Source organism: Centroberyx gerrardi, chromosome 17 (genome assembly GCF_048128805.1).
Source record: "Centroberyx gerrardi isolate f3 chromosome 17, fCenGer3.hap1.cur.20231027, whole genome shotgun sequence".
Taxonomy (NCBI): Eukaryota; Metazoa; Chordata; class Actinopteri; order Beryciformes; family Berycidae; genus Centroberyx; species Centroberyx gerrardi.
Genome location: NC_136013.1, coordinates 693,604 through 713,603, shown reverse-complemented (window position 1 = coordinate 713,603; position 20,000 = coordinate 693,604). Strand labels below are relative to the sequence as shown.

The window sequence follows — 20,000 nt, the reverse complement described above, 5'->3', positions numbered from 1 at the left end:
GAATTCTTCACCCAGAGAAGAGGTGTTCGCCAGGGTTGCAACTTAAGTCCGACTTTATTTAATGTGTATATAAATGAACTTGCTGTTCAGTTGGATCAGTGTGCTGCTCCTGGCCTCTCCCTCCTAGATAGAGAGGTGAAGTCTCTGTTTTATGCTGATGACCTTGTTCTGCTGTCTCCTACTGAACAAGGACTACAGCAACAACTGAACATAGTAGAAAAGTACTGTCAGAACTGGGCCCTGGCAGTAAATATGAAGAAAACTAATGTCATGATTTTTCAAAAACGCCCAAGATGTCAGGAGAACAAATACCAGTTTACCATAAATGATCATATCATTGAACATAGTATGAGTTATACCTACCTTGGTATAACCATAACAGCATCAGGGAGTTTCAACATGGCAGTGAATGCACTAAAAGAAAAAGCTCGAAGAGCTCTAAATGCAATTAAGAGAAAATTTTATAATTTCCAAATTCCAGTTAAAATCTGGCTTAAAATATTTGATAGTGTGATCCAGCCCATTGCGCTGTATGGTAGTGAAGTCTGGGGTCACTCAGTCATCACAGCTTCACCCGCTGGGAGAAACATCCAACAGGATCTTTACATGCTGAATTCTGCAGATACATTTTACACGTACACAGAAACACACCAACACATGCATGTAGAGCAGAATTAGGCAGATACCCACTGATAATTAACATTCAAAAGAGAGCACTCAAATTTTTTAATCACCTTAAATCCAGTTCCCCTAGACAGCCTCCATTCCAAAGCCCTCCAAACCCAAGAGCTGAGCCCAGAAAAGAGTCCACTATGTCAGCTGGTGCTGAGACTAACCGGCCCTCAGACACACTCTGACCAGGCTCACACCAACACTGCTGCACCAACACCAACCAGAGTAAACCAAATTATAACACAATATAAAGAAACCTATTTGGAACATTGGAAAGAAGAAACTAAAAGCCAAAGTAGATTAGAATGTTATCTGGCCCTAAAAAGAGATTATGAATTGGCAGAATATCTCTCTACTGTCAGAGATAGGAAGCAGAGACAGATCCTCACCAGGTTCAGGCTCAGCGACCACAAATTGGCGATCGAAAAAGGACGACACAAAAAATCATGGCGACCAAAAGAAAACAGAATATGTGGTCACTGTCGGACAGGTGAGGCTGAGACAGAGATGCACTTCCTCCTACAATGTAAAACATTCGATGAAATAAGGAACGTTTACTTTAACAAGTTCAACTCTGTAATTTCAGATTTCAAAGAGCTTAATGACCTCTCAAAATTAAAAATACTCCTAGGAGAAGGAGACAGGGCATATCTTGCTGCCCAATATGTATCAACATGCCACAACCTGAGGGACAGTGAGTGACCGAGACACACACACACACACACACACACACACACACACACACACACACACACACACACACACACACACACACACACACACAGTATGATGTGATCTGTTGACATGTAATTGGGGAGATGGTCACTGAATGAATGACTCTGTTCCTATAGGATCCATAACATTACTGTTAACTGGGGATTCATTTCAATATGGCTGCTGTCCCCCTTCATCCTTCCCTAAACATAAACCCTCATCAGCACTCACACACACACACATGCAGAGGATATACTGTATATATATAATTAATATGTAGCAATCTTAATGTTGTGTTCATATTGTTTTGTTTCATTGATTCTTGATGCTTTGGCAATATTGTTGTTGTGACATTCCTGCCAATAAAGCAAAATTTGAATTTGAATTTGAATTTGAGAGAGAGAGAGAGAGAGATAGGGAGAGATAGGGAGGGAGGGAGAGAGAGAGAGAGAGAGAGATAGGGAGGGAGGGGGAGAGATAGGGAGAGAGAGAGCGAGACAGAGATAGGGAGGGAGGGAGAGAGAGGGAGAGATAGGGAGGGAGAGAGAGAGAGACAGACAGAGAGAGAGAGAGAGAGAGACAGACAGAGAGAGGGAGAGATAGGGAGGGAGAGAGAGAGAGACAGACAGAGAGAGAGAGAGAGAGAGACAGACAGAGAGAGAGAGAGATAGGGAGAGATAGGGAGGGAGGGAGAGAGAGAGAGAGAGAGAGAGATAGGGAGGGAGGGGGAGAGAGGGAGAGAGAGAGAGAGAGATAGGGAGAGACAGAGAGAGGGAGAGAGAGAGAGAGAGATAGGGAGAGATAGGGAGGGAGGGAGAGAGAGAGAGAGATAGGGAGAGACAGAGAGAGGGAGAGAGAGAGAGAGAGATAGGGAGAGATAGGGAGGGAGGGAGAGAGAGAGAGAGATAGGGAGAGACAGAGAGAGGGAGAGAGAGAGAGAGAGATAGGGAGAGATAGGGAGGGAGGGAGAGAGAGAGAGAGATAGGGAGAGACAGAGAGAGGGAGAGAGAGAGAGAGAGATAGGGAGAGATAGGGAGGGAGGGAGAGAGAGAGAGAGATAGGGAGAGACAGAGAGAGGGAGAGAGAGAGAGAGAGATAGGGAGGGAGCGAGGGAGAGAGAGAGAGAGAGAGAGAGAGGGAGGGAGCGAGGGAGAGAGAGAGAGAGAGAGAGAGAGAGAGAGGGAGGGAGTTAGAGGAGAAGCTCAACACCTCTGCTGTGTTCAGTGTAGCAGACAGAACACTTAGTGCTCAGTGAGGAAGTGTCACCGCTTCATGAGGTCAGACGAGTCGCTGTAAAAACAAAGTGCTTTTACTTGATTTTATTGATTTGATTTTCTTCTTTTTCCTGTTCTTACAGTTCTCTTTGTTTCTATCTACTGTTGTTTTCTTGCTGCTGTATCGTCTTGTTTGATTTCCTTCCGCTCTGTAAAGCACTTTGTAAACCATTTTTAGAAGAGTGTAAATAATATATAAATAAAGTTATTATTATTAAAGTTATTATAATGAAAGTCGTGGCAGGCTTCAGCTGGTGGGTGTGGCTCGTCCAGCAGGCAGCTGGCTACTGACTGACAGACTGTGGCTACCTCATTACAATCAGTGTTTATCTGTCTGATGTTCTGTGTGTGTTGTTTGATAACGCTGCTCTGCTGTGTGTGTGTGTGTGTGTGTGTGTGTGTGTGTGTGTGTGTGTGTGTGTGTGTGCAGCAGGAGGCCAAGCCGCCCGGCTGGCTGGAGGAGGTTCCTCTGGACTACGATGTTTACCTGAGCAGAGACTCCGACCCCGAGGCTCTGAGACAGATCCACCTGTACCGCATCACCTGACCAACACTGCTGCCTGGGAACCAGTTCTCCGGTTCTCCGGTTCTCCAGTTCTCCCAGTGAACCAGACAAACAGAGAAATTCAGTTGAAACCAACCAGTGTGAGTCAACATGGCCGCCGTCACAGACAGCTGGATCCAGCTGGACTCAACTGGACTGGACTGGATTGGACTAACTGGACTGGATCTGGACTGGTTCCTGGGACTGAACTGGTTTGGTTCCTGAACTGGTTTGGTTCTGGATCTGAAGCCTCTGTTCATTCTGCTGGAAAGAAAAGGAATAAATATATTTTCAATAGAAAACTGTTGTTCTCAAAATATGAATTCTACTTGAATCATCACTCATGTACATTTGTCTGTCTGACTGACTGACTGACTGTCTGTCTCTCTCTGTCTGCCTGTCTCTCTGACTGTCTGTCTGACTGACTGACTGTCTCTCTCTGACTGTCTGTCTCTCTCTGCCTGTCTCTCTGACTGTCTGTCTGTCTGACTGACTGTCTGTCTCTCTCTGACTGTCTGTCTCTCTCTGCCTGTCTCTCTGACTGTCTGACTGACTGACTAACTGTCTATCTGTCTGTCTCTCTCTGACTGTCTGCCTGTCTCTCTGACTGACTGACTGACTGACTGTCTATCTGTCTGTCTGTCTCTCTCTGACCGTCTGTCTCTCTGACCGTCTGTCTCTCTGCCTGTCTGTCTCTCTCTGTCTACCTGTCTCTCTGACTGTCTGTCTGTCTCCCTGCACAAGTTAACGTTCAGATTACATGAAGATGTTTCTGAAATGATGTCGCTCTGCGTTCACAGAACAGAATCAGCTGATGGATGAATTTCAGGGTGAAAACTTTGGAGATAGAGACAGAGTAGAAACAGAATAGAAACAGAGTAGAAATTCTACATTCTGGAATGAAACCTGGACTGAAGCAGTTTGAACAGCAGCTGTAAAGTTTCATCACGTGAAAGTGTTTGGGATTTGAAACTGAATATTCATAATAATCTATTGAGCAGACTGATGGATCAGATCCCGTGACTCACGGCGCGTCATCACCGGTGACTGATCGTTTCCTGCGATTATCTCTTACGTCACTTCTCAGTTACATCATCACGACGCTCAGCAGAAGCCCGCACGACGCGGCGGGGTGTTTCCGCGACAACCATTGGCTGTCAGTTAAAGAGTGGCGCGAGAGTGAGCCAATCGACGTTCTTAATGACAGGGAAGCTCCGCCCACTTACACACTCACTATGCTGCGTTCAGGTGACCCACATCAACTCGGAAACTGGAGAAATAAACTACTTAACAAAGATATACGAGATAACATTTGATGCTTTGTCATATCAGAATGATGCGATCCTTCAACTTAATTTTTTTATTTAACCACATTTTTATGGAAGTAACTAATTGCATTTACTCCCGTTACTGTAACTGAGTCGCTTTTTTGTGTACTTGTACTTTTTTGAGTATTTTTTAAAGTCAGTATTTGACTTTCTCTTCAGTCCATCTCTCCTGCAGTTTTGTCCTTCAGTCCATTTTAAATCCATCCATCACAGAACAGATTGTGTCTCTCCATCAGCAACAGAAACTGGATCAACAGAAACTGGATCAACAGAAACTGGATCAACAGAAACTGGATCAACAGAAACTGACAAACTGTGGATCCATTCACAGTGAGAAGAGGAATCTGACTTTACTTTGTTTCTGCACTTTATTTTCTCATTTCTAATGTTTCCAGTGAAAAGAATCTAGTTTGAACTCTGACCTCTCTCCTGTTAGAATCACATGGAAAAGATCACAGCTAACAACGTTCTCTGTTCTAAAGAGGAACTCAGGAACTTTTACTCTGACGACATTTTAAATCACACACTTTTTACTTTTACTGAAGGAGATTTTTACACCAGTACTTTTACTTCTACTTCAGTAAAATATCAGCAGAATAACAGTACTTCTACTTGAATAAGGCAGTCTGGTGCTCTTCCCACCGCTGCTAACCGGTGTAAACACACTAACGGTCGAACACTGAAGTTTCCCAGCTTCCTCTCGGTCCCTGAAGTGGATGAAAACTTGGTCAACAAGCCGCCAGTCTGCTACCGCACCGGGACTTCACTGTTTTCTACCGCGGATTATCTTTTCATCGTTACACAACTCGGTAAAGCCGGTGTGAAACTCTCCTGTCCTCTGTCTCTGTTGTTTATTAGTAGATTCAGATTCTATTGTTTGAGTTCTACTGTGTGGAGCGGCCGCGGAGTGTCAGCTCCCGAGCCTCTGTCTGTCTCCATGTGGGCAGATTACAGTCTAACAAAAGACTCGCTTTCCTCTTCTCACTTCTGCTTGGTTTAATTCAGATTAATGAAGCCGCGCCGTCGGCCTCAGTGTTTCTGCTCACTTCGCTTCTCTTCTTTCACTTTATCGGCTGTAAACTGACTTTCTCACTCTGTTTTCCCTCCTTTTTTTTTAAAGTGTGGCAGTGAAGGAGAGTTGGGAAAGAAATATGCCGCTTCTCCACAGAAAAGCCTTCATCCGACAGAAACCCCCGGCTGATCTCAGACCAGATGAAGAGGTTTTCCTCTGTAAAATCACACACGAAATCTTCAGGACTTACGAGTATGTAACTGAATATTAATCTGTCTGATGATACCCGGTTCAGAGGTTAAAGTGAAGTTTGAATGAAGTCCTGACTGACAGTTGGTCACTGATGTTGGCAAACTTCCAGACAAGATAAACAAAAGCGAACTTTATTTTGAAACAAAATTCTAATTTATATTTCTATATATCCAGATATAAAGCTCTGTCCGCCGGTAATAAAGAGGATAAACCGGCTAGCTGGTGGATTAACTGACTCTTATCACAGTTTGGCAGGTGGAACGTTAGCTAGCTGAGCTAAGTAGGTTAGCGGCTACTAGCTAGCTGTGCTGCTGTCAGTCGCTAGTTAGCATGAGCTAGTTTAGCCGCTAGCTAACCAGCAGGACTGGAGCCGGGCCTGCTAGCCGAGGATCAGACCTGCAGCCCGGGCAGGAGGTCCTGGACCGGACCGGGTCGGGTGTGTTAGTAAAGTCTCTGAACTCCTGAACTCCAGATGGATGAAGCTCCAGACTTCAGTCAGGAGCTTCTCCAGCTTCATGAGTCCAAGCAGCCAGTTCCTCTTTCTGTCTGAAGCTGTTTGTGAAACTCTATGTTCCTGCTGGAGGTCCAGATCCTGAACCTGAACCTCAGGCTCCTACAGGTCTGAAACTCTGGAAATGGATGGGAAAATATTCTGGTCATTTCCAGGTCTTGATAAGTTTGGAAATTGCTTAAAAGGTTTGGAAAAGTATTGAAAAATGTTGTTTACTGTCCTCCTGATATACAACTAAACACTTTCTGTGGCTGTAGACCCGTCACCAAGAATCTTCATCCTTAGAGAGAAAAGGCAGAGTCAGTAGGGGAAGATCAGCGTAAATCATACTGAACACCAAAATCAATCAAAACAAGAATTTAAAGTCTGGAATTTTTAAATTGACACTTTGTAGGAAACATCAAACCTGTCTGTCTGTCTCTGTGTCTGTCTCTCTGTCTGTCAGTCTGTCTGTCAGTCTGTCTGTCAGTTGAGTTGAATGAATGAGACTCTAGAATGTTCTTCTGTTCTCCTTCAAACTCCTGAGAGACTCACCTTTTAAAACTGCTTTTATTGTTTGAATTGTGTTTTTCCTGTTGATTTATACTTTATATGTGTCATGTTTTATCTGCCATTGATGAAAAGTGTCTTAGACTGTCTACAAATGAAATGTATTATTATTGTTATTATGATTAGGGTTAGGGTTCTGTTAAGCTTCACCAAGCAACAGATGGGAAACAGCTGATCTCTCCCCCCCCCCCTCCCTCCTGCAGTGAGTTTTTTGAGCGGACCATCCTGTGTAACAGTCTGGTGTGGAGTTGTGCTCTGACGGGGCGAGCGGGCCTGACGTACCTGGAGGCGGTGGAGAGCGAGCGGCGCGCGCGGCAGAGCCTGCAGAGTTTCCCGGCGGCGCTGGTGGCTCCGCTGCTCCACCTGGTGGCTCTGACGCGCCGCTGCAGGCTGACGGAGCTCTGCGACGACGTCTACGCCTTCGTGAAGGAGCGCTACTTCCCCGGAGAGACGGTGGACGTCACCGGACGCAACGGAGCCAGGTACCGCTCATCACCGAGCGCTCTGTCGTCATGACGACCGGGTCACAGCTAACTTTAGTGATGCTGTGGAGAAATTAGGACAGGATACAGCACACGAACCAGGCGCTGTACAGAATATTAGGTTTAGTTGTAATGGAGCAAGTTGTGTTGGGCTTTAATCAACAATATTCCACTTAGTTTTAACATGGGGGTTATTCGGCTCTTGACCGCCATGAAAAGCAGAATATAATCTCCTCACCAAGATCAGATGCAGCTGGACCAGTTTGTAGCGTTCAGATTTGTACTTCCCATTCATTTGAATGGAAACAGATCCTGCTGTAAGACAATAAAGCAGCAACTGGTCCGTCCTCATTTTGCATTTTATTATTGCTTTACACTAAAATTAGTATTTAAAGTTAAAAGTAGATCCGTTCTCCCAAACAGGAACTATCTCTCCTACATGGTATCCCTCCGCTGTGTTCTCTTCTATCTATAAAATTGATATTTGGTGAAAGGACGTTCTAAAAAGTAAGACCAAACTTCAATTGAAAATCCCAGCAGCAGATCTGATGTTGAATCTGTTCACCAACGTGTTCAATGTCAGTTTCCATTCAAATGAATGGGAAGAAAAAATCTGAAGCTACAAACTGGTCCAGCTGATCGGATCTTGGTCAATAGATTATATTCTGCCTTTCAAATAGATAACCTCCATGTTAAAACTGAGTGGAATATTGCTTTAATTTGTGAGTTAGATCTTTCAGTATGTGCTGTGTTGACAGACTGGATCTGGGCCCAGGTGTGTAAAGATAAACCTAAAAGATAAATCCAATCTGACTTTAAGTCAGATTTAAGTTAGGCCGACTTGTTGCCATAGCAACAAAATTCTTAATCCAAGAGCCCCACTGCTCTGATCAGTCTGCTGCTCAGGATGGAGGATGATGGATGGATGCATGGTTTGTTGTTTTGTTGGATGGTTTGTTGTTTTGTTGGATGGTTTGTTGTTTTGTTGGATGGTTTGTTGTTTTGTTGGATGGTTTGCTGTTTTGTTGGATGGTTTGTTTTGTTGGATGGTTTGTTTTGTTGGATGTTTTGTTGTTTTGTTGGATGTTTTGTTGTTTTGTTGGATGGTTTGTTTTGTTGGATGTTTTGCTGTTTTGTTGGATGGTTTGTTGTTTTGTTGGATGGTTTGTTTTGTTGGATGGTTTGTTTTGTTGGATGGTTTGTTTTGTTGGATGTTTTGCTGTTTTGTTGGATGGTTTGTTGTTTTGTTGGATGGTTTGTTGTTTTGTTGGATGGTTTGTTTTGTTGGATGTTTTGCTGTTTTGTTGGATGGTTTGTTTTGTTGGATGGTTTGTTTTGTTGGATGTTTTGTTTTGTTGGATGTTTTGTTGTTTTGTTGGATGGTTTGTTTTGTTGGATGTTTTGTTGTTTTGTTGGATGGTTTGTTGTTTTGTTGGATGTTTTGTTTTGTTGGATGGTTTGTTTTGTTGGATGTTTTGCTGTTTTGTTGGATGGTTTGTTTTGTTGGATGTTTTGTTGTTTTGTTGGATGTTTTGCTGTTTTGTTGGATGGTTTGTTTTGTTGGATGTTTTGCTGTTTTGTTGGATGTTTTGTTGTTTTGTTGGATGTTTTGCTGTTTTGTTGGATGGTTTGTTGTTTTGTTGGATGTTTTGTTGGATGTTTTGTTGTTTTGTTGGATGTTTTGCTGTTTTGTTGGATGTTTTGTTGTTTTGTTGGATGTTTTGTTGTTTTGTTGGATGTTTTGTTGGATGTTTTGTTGTTTTGTTGGATGTTTTGTTGTTTTGTTGGATGTTTTGTTGTTTTGTTGGATGTTTTGTTGGATGTTTTGTTGTTTTGTTGGATGTTTTGTTGGATGGTTTGTTGTTTTGTTGGATGTTTTGTTGTTTTGTTGGATGGTTTGTTTTGTTGGATGGTTTGTTGTTTTGTTGGATGTTTTGTTGTTTTGTTGGATGGTTTGTTGTTTTGTTGGATGGTTTGTTTTGTTGGATGGTTTGTTTTGTTGGATGGTTTGTTTTGTTGGATGTTTTGTTGTTTTGTTGGATGTTTTGTTGTTTTGTTGGATGGTTTGTTTTGTTGGATGGTTTGTTGTTTTGTTGGATGGTTTGTTTTGTTGGATGGTTTGTTGTTTTGTTGGATGGTTTGTTTTGTTGGATGGTTTGTTTTGTTGGATGGTTTGTTGTTTTGTTGGATGGTTTGTTTTGTTGGATGTTTTGTTGTTTTGTTGGATGGTTTGTTTTGTTGGATGTTTTGTTGTTTTGTTGGATGTTTTGTTGGATGTTTTGTTGTTTTGTTGGATGGTTTGTTGTTTTGTTGGATGTTTTGTTGTTTTGTTGGATGTTTTGTTGTTGTTGGATGGTTTGTTTTGTTGGATGGTTTGTTGTTTTGTTGGATGGTTTGTTTTGTTGGATGTTTTGCTGTTTTGTTGGATGGTTTGTTTTGTTGGATGTTTTGTTGTTTTGTTGGATGGTTTGTTTTGTTGGATGTTTTGTTGTTTTGTTGGATGTTTTGTTGGATGTTTTGTTGTTTTGTTGGATGGTTTGTTGTTTTGTTGGATGTTTTGTTGTTTTGTTGGATGTTTTGTTGTTGTTGGATGGTTTGTTTTGTTGGATGGTTTGTTGTTTTGTTGGATGTTTTGTTGTTTTGTTGGATGTTTTGCTGTTTTGTTGGATGGTTTGTTGTTTTGTTGGATGGTTTGTTTTGTTGGATGGTTTGTTGTTTTGTTGGATGGTTTGTTGTTTTGTTGGATGGTTTGTTGTTTTGTTGGATGGTTTGCTGTTTTGTTGGATGGTTTGTTTTGTTGGATGGTTTGTTGTTGTTGGATGGTTTGTTTTGTTGGATGGTTTGTTGTTTTGTTGGATGTTTTGTTGTTTTGTTGGATGTTTTGCTGTTTTGTTGGATGGTTTGTTGTTTTGTTGGATGGTTTGTTTTGTTGGATGGTTTGTTGTTTTGTTGGATGGTTTGTTGTTTTGTTGGATGGTTTGTTTTGTTAGATGTTTTGCTGTTTTGTTGGATGGTTTGTTGTTTTGTTGGATGGTTTGTTGTTTTGCTGTTTTGTTGGATGGTTTGTTGTTTTGTTGGATGGTTGTTTTGTTGTTTTGCTGTTTTGTTGGATGGTTTGTTTTGTTGTTTTGCTGTTTTGTTGGATGGTTTGTTGTTTTGTTGGATGTTTTGTTTTGTTGGATGGTTTGCTGTTTTGTTGGATGGTTTGTTGTTTTGTTGGATGGTTTGTTTTGTTGGATGGTTTGTTGTTTTGTTGGATGGTTTGTTGTTTTGTTGGATGGTTTGTTTTGTTAGATGTTTTGCTGTTTTGTTGGATGGTTTGTTGTTTTGTTGGATGGTTGTTTTGTTGTTTTGCTGTTTTGTTGGATGGTTTGTTGTTTTGTTGGATGTCTTGTTTTGTTGGATGTTTTGTTTTGTTGGATGTTTTGTTTTGTTGGATGGTTTGTTTTGTTGGATGGTTTGTTGTTTTGTTGGATGTTTTGTTGTTTTGTTGGATGGTTTGTTGTTTTGTTGGATGGTTTGTTTTGTTGGATGGTTTGTTTTGTTGGATGTTTTGTTGTTTTGTTGGATGTTTTGTTGTTTTGTTGGATGGTTTGTTTTGTTGGATGGTTTGTTTTGTTGGATGGTTTGTTGTTTTGTTGGATGGTTTGTTTTGTTGGATGGTTTGTTGTTTTGTTGGATGGTTTGTTTTGTTGGATGGTTTGTTTTGTTGGATGGTTTGTTGTTTTGTTGGATGGTTTGTTTTGTTGGATGTTTTGTTGTTTTGTTGGATGGTTTGTTTTGTTGGATGTTTTGTTGTTTTGTTGGATGTTTTGTTGGATGTTTTGTTGTTTTGTTGGATGGTTTGTTGTTTTGTTGGATGTTTTGTTGGATGTTTTGTTGTTGTTGGATGGTTTGTTTTGTTGGATGGTTTGTTGTTTTGTTGGATGGTTTGTTTTGTTGGATGTTTTGCTGTTTTGTTGGATGGTTTGTTTTGTTGGATGTTTTGTTGTTTTGTTGGATGGTTTGTTTTGTTGGATGTTTTGTTGGATGTTTTGTTGGATGTTTTGTTGTTTTGTTGGATGGTTTGTTGTTTTGTTGGATGTTTTGTTGTTTTGTTGGATGTTTTGTTGTTGTTGGATGGTTTGTTTTGTTGGATGGTTTGTTGTTTTGTTGGATGTTTTGTTGTTTTGTTGGATGTTTTGCTGTTTTGTTGGATGGTTTGTTGTTTTGTTGGATGGTTTGTTTTGTTGGATGGTTTGTTGTTTTGTTGGATGGTTTGTTGTTTTGTTGGATGGTTTGTTGTTTTGTTGGATGGTTTGCTGTTTTGTTGGATGGTTTGTTTTGTTGGATGGTTTGTTGTTGTTGGATGGTTTGTTTTGTTGGATGGTTTGTTGTTTTGTTGGATGTTTTGTTGTTTTGTTGGATGTTTTGCTGTTTTGTTGGATGGTTTGTTGTTTTGTTGGATGGTTTGTTTTGTTGGATGGTTTGTTGTTTTGTTGGATGGTTTGTTGTTTTGTTGGATGGTTTGTTTTGTTAGATGTTTTGCTGTTTTGTTGGATGGTTTGTTGTTTTGTTGGATGGTTTGTTGTTTTGCTGTTTTGTTGGATGGTTTGTTGTTTTGTTGGATGGTTGTTTTGTTGTTTTGCTGTTTTGTTGGATGGTTTGTTGTTTTGTTGGATGTCTTGTTTTGTTGGATGTTTTGTTTTGTTGGATGTTTTGTTTTGTTGGATGTCTTGTTTTGTTGGATGTTTTGTTTTGTTGGATGTTTTGTTGGATGTTTTGGATGGTTTGTTGTTTTGTTGGATGTGTTGTTGTCTGACAGTGACTCGGCTCTGCAGCAGCATGGCGTCTTGCTGATCCAACAACACGACCTGAACTCTGTTATTTTCACCAGACTGATCATTATCTGAGTGGGAAAGTCTGTCTGCTGGAGCCGCCAGACTGAGCTCACTGTGGGGGGAGGGGGGGCGTTCTGAGGTCCATAAAAACCAAAAATAAAGTTTAAAAATTTAAATTTAAGGCCTTAAAAAGTCTTAAATCCAGTTAGTAGAGGTTCTTCTCTCAGCATGTGACCCGCTCTTCGATGAATCCAGAACAGATCTGCATCCTGTCTGCTGCTGGTGGACTTCATGTTCCTTAACCAGCCCCATTTTCAGCTGGCTTGTACCTGCGATGTCCGGTTCGAGTCCAGCAAGTCATCCTCCTCTCTCTACTCTGAACTATCCGATAAAGCAGAAATACCCAAATAATAATAGCTTGGTTTCGCAAGGTTTGATTCTTTATTTTGGTTTTTAACTGGTCTTAAGTTCAGTTCCAGGGGGCATTGAAAAGGTCTTGAAAAGGCGGCAGACAGCCAGCAGGATGAGCTGCAGCAGAGTTCAGACTCACAGCAGCATCAGGCCACATGGTGGAGTTCAGTTCAGCACAGCGCCACCCAGAGGAAGCCAAGTGCAAATGATTTGAACTTCAGTTGTCATGTTTAAAAACTAAAATGAATAAAGAGTAGATTTTATTTTCAGAATCCTGTCAGCCTGGCAGGAAACCAGAAAACACACAACTGCACTCTGTGGCGTCATCCAGGTTAACCTTCACTCTGTGTGTGTGTGTGTGTGTGTGTGTGTGTGTGTGTGTTGCAGACATGTGTGTGAGATCCTGGAGGTCCAGTCTCCTCATGCCAGTGTTAACGGAGCGCCGGTTAACGGCCACACCAAGCCAGCAGAGGGCGACACCATCGTCATCAGCGACAGCGACGAGGAGAGCAGCGCGCCCAAAACCCCCAGAGCACAGCTCAACGGGTCAGTAGGTCAAAGGTCAGCGGGTCAGAGGGCGTAGATCAAGGAGTCGGTGGAAAAGTAAAGTTCTGCTGCAGATCTGGAACGTGATCTACAGCCATGTGAGATGACTCTGACGTGTGTGTGTGTGTGTGTGTCAGCAGGAAGAAGAAGAAGCCTCTGAGTCCGTCGGTGTTCAGATACACAGTGAGGATGATGAAGGAGGAAGACAGCGAGCCGTTCACCACCAAAGCCAATCAGATCAGGTCAGATAATATTCACGTTCGTAACACTTTCCCCTTCGAAAAGCTTTATTTATTTGTATGTAAAGAGTCGTTTCTGTCTGTCCCTCTGGTGTCAGCTGGTGTCAGACTGCTGATCTCATTGGATCTGACTCAGTTTGTTTTGTTTTGGTTCTTCAGTCGCAGGAAGAACATTTTGTCCAGAGAGAGACTGAAGCTGCTGTTCAAGCAGCACTGTGAACCTCAGAACGGAACCATCGCACTCAAGGTGGGTACCGTGATGCCCCAAAACCCTGATACCCCCAAAACCCTGATGCCCCAAAACCCTGATACCCCCAAAACCCTGATGCCCCAAAACCCTGATACCCCCATGCCCAAATACCCTGATACTGTAACCCAGATATCCCAACACCCTGATACTCCAATATCAAATACCCTGATACCCTAACACCCTGATACCCTGATACTCAAATACTATAGCCATGATACCCCAACACCCTGATACCTTAATACCCAGACACTCTGCTACCCCAACACCCTGATACTGTAACCCTGATACCCAAATACTATAGCCATGATACCCCAAGACCCTGATGCCTTAATAACCAGACGCCCTGATACCCCAACACCTTGATACCCTGGATACCCAGACACCCTGATACCCTAATACTCAGACACCCTGATACCCCGACACTGTATTCCTGACTGCTGTTCAGTGTCTACTGTTGAACTGCCTCAGGTTAATGTGTGTGTGTGTGTGTGTGTGTGTGTGTGTTCCAGTCCTCTACAGTAGTGAAGTACCGGCTTGCAGAACAGACTTTCTCCCAGTTCTTTCCGGACGAGCCCCCCCTCTTCCCCTTCAGCCCTCCCCCTAAGGGGCGGGGCCACGGCTCACCTGGACAGGTGAGGAAATGTCTCACCTGGCTGATGACGGCGCTGTCCCTGTGTGTCCCAGCATGCTTTCTGCTCTGTTCATTCAGTGGAGTGTCACAGCAGCAACACTGTCAACATGACTGAGAGACGAGGAAACATAGAAAACAAAACATCTGAATTCTGACAAACTTCTTGAATCACAGAAAATGGCCGGGCCAGTGTTTAGAATTAAAGGGTTTAAATGAAAATGACATAATTAAGAACAGTCCATCATGTGTTACACCTCTTCTCCACGGCTCTTCGGTCTGTTTGCAGCAGAGCTCGTCCCTGCTGAAGGCGGCGGAGGAGAAGCTGAAGCTGCTGCAGCAGAAGGAGGAGATGGTGTCTGCAGGGCAGGAGAAGGCCAAGCTGAAGAAGGAGAAGGAGGAGGCGCTGGAGGCCAAGAGGAGGGAGAAGGAGGACCGAGAGAAGCTGAAGGAGGAGCTGAGGAGGAGGTTTGAGGAGGAGAAGCAGAGGAGGAAGGAGGACAAGGAGCGCATGAAGCTGGAGAAGGAGAGGGTGAGTTCAGCTGCCAGTCCAGATACCTGGACAGGTTTGATGGAGTGAACTGGAGTGAAATACATATTCTTTCTTTTTTGGCTGACCGTACCTGTGAAGTGTCAGTGCTGTGATGAATCGGTCACATTTCTGTCTGGACGTAGAACACGTCTAATGTTTGTCTAAACACCTCTTCTCTGGTCCAGGAACGAGAGAAGCTGAAGGAGGAGAAGAAGAAATACGCAGAGCGACTGAAACTGTGGAACAAACCCAGAGAAGACATGGAGTGTGAAGACCTGAAGGTCAGTGAACATTTACAACAAACTTTACCTGAGGTTCCTCATTCAGGATTTCTAGAGGAACATATCTGTAACTGTGTGTGTGTGTGTGTGTGTGTGTGCTGACAGGAGCTGCCGTGCGCGGTGCCGGTCCGGACTCGTCTGCCTGCTGATCTGTTTGGAGAAGCTCTGATGGTTGTGGAGTTCCTCAGGGCGTTTGGAGAGGTGTTCGACCTGAAGGACGAGTTTCCTGACGGAGTCTCACTGGGTCAGAACACCATTTCTCTACTGCTGTCCTGGTCTGAACTGGACCCAAACTGGACCAGTACGCTGTGGTTTCCCTTGTGTTCTGGTCCTAGTCTGGTTCAGTATGGGTTCTGGTTAGACGGCCAAACATTTTTGGTTCTGGTGCATTTTCAGTGGGAGGTGGCAGGTTGACAAGCTGGTTCCTAATGCTGTTCTACAAACAACCAGACCTGCTGCTGGTACTGTACCAGTAGAACCAGTATAGGTACATTTGTTTGTCTCCATCTCTGCAGAGGTTCTGGAAGTTTAGCTGGTTCTAACAGGTTCTCCCTCTCTGCAGAGGTTCTGGAGGTTTAGCTGGTTCTAACAGGTTCTAACAGGTTCTCCCTCTCTGCAGAGGTTCTGGAGGAGGCTCTGATGGTTTCGGATCCTGAAGGTCCGCTCTGTGAACTCCTCTTCTTCTTCCTGTCGGCCATCTTCCAGGCTCTGGCTGAGGAGCAGGAGGAGGAGGCCAAGGAGCAGGCGGAAGGTACACACACACACACACACACACACAGAGACACTCACACACCATTGCAGACACACACACACACTCCTATATGTGTAATATAGATACTGACGCACAAAACCAGATGGACAAAGTTGATATATATTTATATAATCTCTCTATATAGAATCTTTATATAATCTGTTTTTATAATGGTGTGTAGTATATGAACTGTCAATAAATCATCTAAAATTAATCTGTCTAAAAATAAACTGTAATGTGTGTGTAGATCTGTCGGAGGCTCTGGACGATGATTCAGATCCCACCCAGTCTGCGATGAGCGCTGTCGCCTCATTGGCTGCTGCCTGGCCTCAGCTGCACCAGGGTAACACACACACACACACACACACACTGTCAGAGACCCGGGATATGAGTAGTACATATAGCAAACCCCATCTACCTGTCTGTCTCTCTACCTGTCTGTCTCCCAGGCTGCAGTCTGAAGCAGTTGGACCTGGACAGTTGCACTCTGTCAGAAATCCTTCGTCTCCACATCCTGGCGTCGGGCGCTGACTGTAACCACGGCAACGCCAAGTTCCGCTACCAGAAGCAGGGCGGGTTCACGTTGACGGACGACCCGTGCGTCGAGCTGCGATTGGCTGAGCCGGCGCTGCTGAAGAAGCTGGCGTGCACGGCGGTGTACGACCTGACGCCAGGTCAGTCTGCTGCCACGAAACACCACCAGACACCATGAAACACCACCAGACACCATGAAACACCACCAGACACCATGAAACACTATGAAACACCACCAGACACCATGAAACACTATGAAACACCACCAGACACCATGAAACACTATGAAACACCACCAGACACCATGAAACACTATGAAACACCACCAGATACCATGAAACACCACCAGACACCATGAAACACTATGAAACACCACCAGACACCATGAAACACTATGAAACACCACCAGACACCATGAAACACTACGAAACACCACCAGACACCATGAAACACTACGAAACACCACCAGACACCATGAAACACCACCAGACACCATGAAACACTACGAAACACCACCAGACACCATGAAACACTACGAAACACCACCAGACACCATGAAACACTATGAAACACCACCAGACACCATGAAACGCCAGAAAACTCCACCAAACACCACCAAACCTCACGAAACGTCACAAAACCCCCCTGTAACAGCACGAAACACCACGAAAATGCCACAAAACATCTTGAAATGCCATGAAACCTCTTGAAAAAAACATAACACCATCAAACACCACGAAACTTCACGCAACGCCCCGAAACACCACAAAACGTCTTGAAACACCACGCCACCAGACACCACACTGCCTTGCTCAGCAGCGCTGCATCGGTTTCATTCTCCACTTTTGCTGAGCAGCACCCTGATGTCTTCTATGAATAACAATAACAATAGCGATTAAAGTTATTAATTGTATTGATCTGTTGGGACCGAGTGCTGAGAATCTTCCCTGCACCGTGGAGGTCAGGACGGATGGATATCGATCGGTATATTGATGGGTATTGATCTGCTACAGGAGAGAAGCTGCGGATCCTGCAGGCTCTGCTGGGGAAGCTGCTCACTCTGGCGTCCAGCAGGGATCTGATCGAAGACTGTGTGGAGGAGCAGAGAGCAGCGAGGCAGGAGCTGAGGGAGATCAAGGCTGAGCAACACCGCAGAGAGAGAGAGGAGGCCGCACACAGGTACACACACACACCGCAGAGAGAGAGAGGAGGCCGCACACAGGTACACACACACACACACTGCAGAGAGAGAGAGAGGAGGCCGCACACAGGTACACACACACACCGCAGAGAGAGAGAGGAGGCCGCACACAGGTACACACACACTGCAGAGAGAGAGAGGAGGCCGCACACAGGTACACACACACCGCAGAGAGAGAGAGGAGGCCGCACACAGGTACACACACACCGCAGAGAGAGAGAGGAGGCCGCTCACAGGTACACACACACACACTGCAGAGAGAGAGAGGAGGCTGCACACAGGTACACACACACACACTGCAGAGAGAGAGAGGAGGCCGCTCACAGGTACACACACACACACTGCAGAGAGAGAGAGAGGAGGCCGCACACAGGTACACACACACACACACCGCAGAGAGAGAGAGGAGGCCGCACACAGGTACACACACACACACCGCAGAGAGAGAGAGGAGGCCGCACACAGGTACACACACACACACTGCAGAGAGAGAGAGGAGGCCGCACACAGGTACACACACACCGCAGAGAGAGAGAGAGGAGGCTGCACACAGGTAAACACACACACCGCAGAGAGAGAGAGGAGGCCGCACACAGGTACACACACACCGCAGAGAGAGAGGAGGCCGCACACAGGTACACACACACACACACACTGCAGAGAGAGAGGAGGCCGCACACAGGTACACACACACACACACACACACACCGCAGAGAGAGAGAGAGGAGGCCGCACACAGGTACACACACACACACACACCGCAGAGAGAGAGAGGAGGCCGCACACAGGTACACACACACACACACACACCGCAGAGAGAGAGAGAGGAGGCCGCACACAGGTGTACACACACACACACACCGCAGAGAGAGAGAGAGGAGGCCACACACAGGTACACACACACACACACTGCAGAGAGAGAGAGAGGAGGCCGCACACAGGTACACACACACACACCGCAGAGAGAGAGAGGAGGCCGCACACAGGTACACACACACACACACACTGCAGAGAGAGAGGAGGCCGCACACAGGTACACACACACACACACACACACTGCAGAGAGAGAGGAGGCCGCACACAGGTACACACACACACACACTGCAGAGAGAGAGGAGGCCGCACACAGGTACACACACACACCGCAGAGAGAGAGAGGAGGCCGCACACAGGTACACACACACACACACACTGCAGAGAGAGAGGAGGCCGCACACAGGTACACACACACACACACACCGCAGAGAGAGAGGAGGCCGCACACAGGTACACACACACACCGCAGAGAGAGAGAGGAGGCCGCACACAGGTACACACACACACACACTGCAGAGAGAGAGAGAGGAGGCCGCACACAGGTACACACACACACACCGCAGAGAGAGAGAGGAGGCCGCACACAGGTACACACACACACACACACTGCAGAGAGAGAGGAGGCCGCACACAGGTACACACACACACCGCAGAGAGAGAGAGGAGGCCGCACACAGGTACACACACACACACACACTGCAGAGAGAGAGGAGGCCGCACACAGGTACACACACACACACACACCGCAGAGAGAGAGGAGGCCGCACACAGGTACACACACACACCACAGAGAGAGAGAGGAGGCCGCACACAGGTACACACACACACACACACTGCAGAGAGAGAGGAGGCCACACACAGGTACACACACACACACACACCGCAGAGAGAGAGAGGATGGTTGTAATTTTTATTTTGACTGGAGCAGTGTTGTGGTTTTGATGTGAAAATGTGCTAAAATAACTGGATGTTTTGATGTGGAGAACAGATGAACGGAGTTTGTCTTCAAGGCTGTCTCTCCTCTCTCCTTATCTCCTCTCTCCTTATCTCCTCTCTCCTTATCTCCTCTCAGGGTTCGTCTGCGTAAGGAGGAGAAGCTGAGGGAGCAGGAGCTGAGGATGAAGGAGAAGGAGGAGAGACTGAAGGAGCAGGAGGGGAGGAGCAGACTGCTAACTAACAGGTAGAGGAGGAGCTGAAGGAGCAGGAGGTGATCGATCAGATGGTCACAATGCGATCTGTCTGTCTGAATGTTCATCACCTGTCTGTCTGCCTGTCTCTCTCTCTCAGTGAGGACGGCCCTCTGAGCGGTGAGACTCCTGCAGATCAGCAGACCGAGGATGAGGAGGAGCTCAACTCTTCATCCAACAGGAAGAAGATGAAAGGTGAAAACCAGCAGAGTCCTGAATCTGAACCTGAATCAGCCTGAACTCCATCCTCTCCTGCTCATGGTTTCAGGCAGAAATATTATCAGATGAAACTTTATTGATCTGAGGGGACGTTATGTAATATACAGTATATGTAAAGAAAATGATAATATATGAGAACATGATTAAACCTCTCTCTCTCTCCCCCAGGTAACGTGAACCAGAAGGAGAAGCAGCAGCAACAGACGATGACCTCTGACCCCAAACCCTCCTCCTGCCCCCCCAGCAG

At 45.1% G+C, this 20,000-nt stretch overlaps 2 protein-coding genes across 2 annotated transcripts in view; both read left to right on the top strand.

The window, feature by feature from the left end:
- The window catches only part of LOC139914795 (uncharacterized), a 14,134-nt gene extending 10,642 nt beyond the window's left edge, over nucleotides 1-3,492 (top strand). Inside the window, exon 8 of the mRNA XM_071903202.2 lies at nucleotides 3,091-3,492. Coding sequence (XP_071759303.1) covers nucleotides 3,091-3,207 — 117 coding nt within the window. The 3' untranslated portion in view covers nucleotides 3,208-3,492. The remainder of the gene's footprint in view (nucleotides 1-3,090) is intronic.
- A 1,750-nt stretch (nucleotides 3,493-5,242) lies between these two features.
- baz1a (bromodomain adjacent to zinc finger domain, 1A) overlaps nucleotides 5,243-20,000 on the top strand; it is a 28,137-nt gene continuing 13,379 nt past the window's right edge. The window contains 17 exon segments of the mRNA XM_078289611.1: nucleotides 5,243-5,341; nucleotides 5,653-5,796; nucleotides 7,060-7,338; nucleotides 12,957-13,115; nucleotides 13,256-13,357; nucleotides 13,514-13,601; nucleotides 14,114-14,236; nucleotides 14,522-14,764; nucleotides 14,950-15,045; nucleotides 15,151-15,289; nucleotides 15,665-15,796; nucleotides 16,044-16,139; nucleotides 16,246-16,470; nucleotides 17,344-17,509; nucleotides 19,420-19,527; nucleotides 19,635-19,729; nucleotides 19,922-19,996. Of these exon segments, the coding sequence (XP_078145737.1) occupies nucleotides 5,684-5,796; nucleotides 7,060-7,338; nucleotides 12,957-13,115; nucleotides 13,256-13,357; nucleotides 13,514-13,601; nucleotides 14,114-14,236; nucleotides 14,522-14,764; nucleotides 14,950-15,045; nucleotides 15,151-15,289; nucleotides 15,665-15,796; nucleotides 16,044-16,139; nucleotides 16,246-16,470; nucleotides 17,344-17,509; nucleotides 19,420-19,527; nucleotides 19,635-19,729; nucleotides 19,922-19,996 (2,239 nt within the window). The 5' untranslated portion in view covers nucleotides 5,243-5,341; nucleotides 5,653-5,683.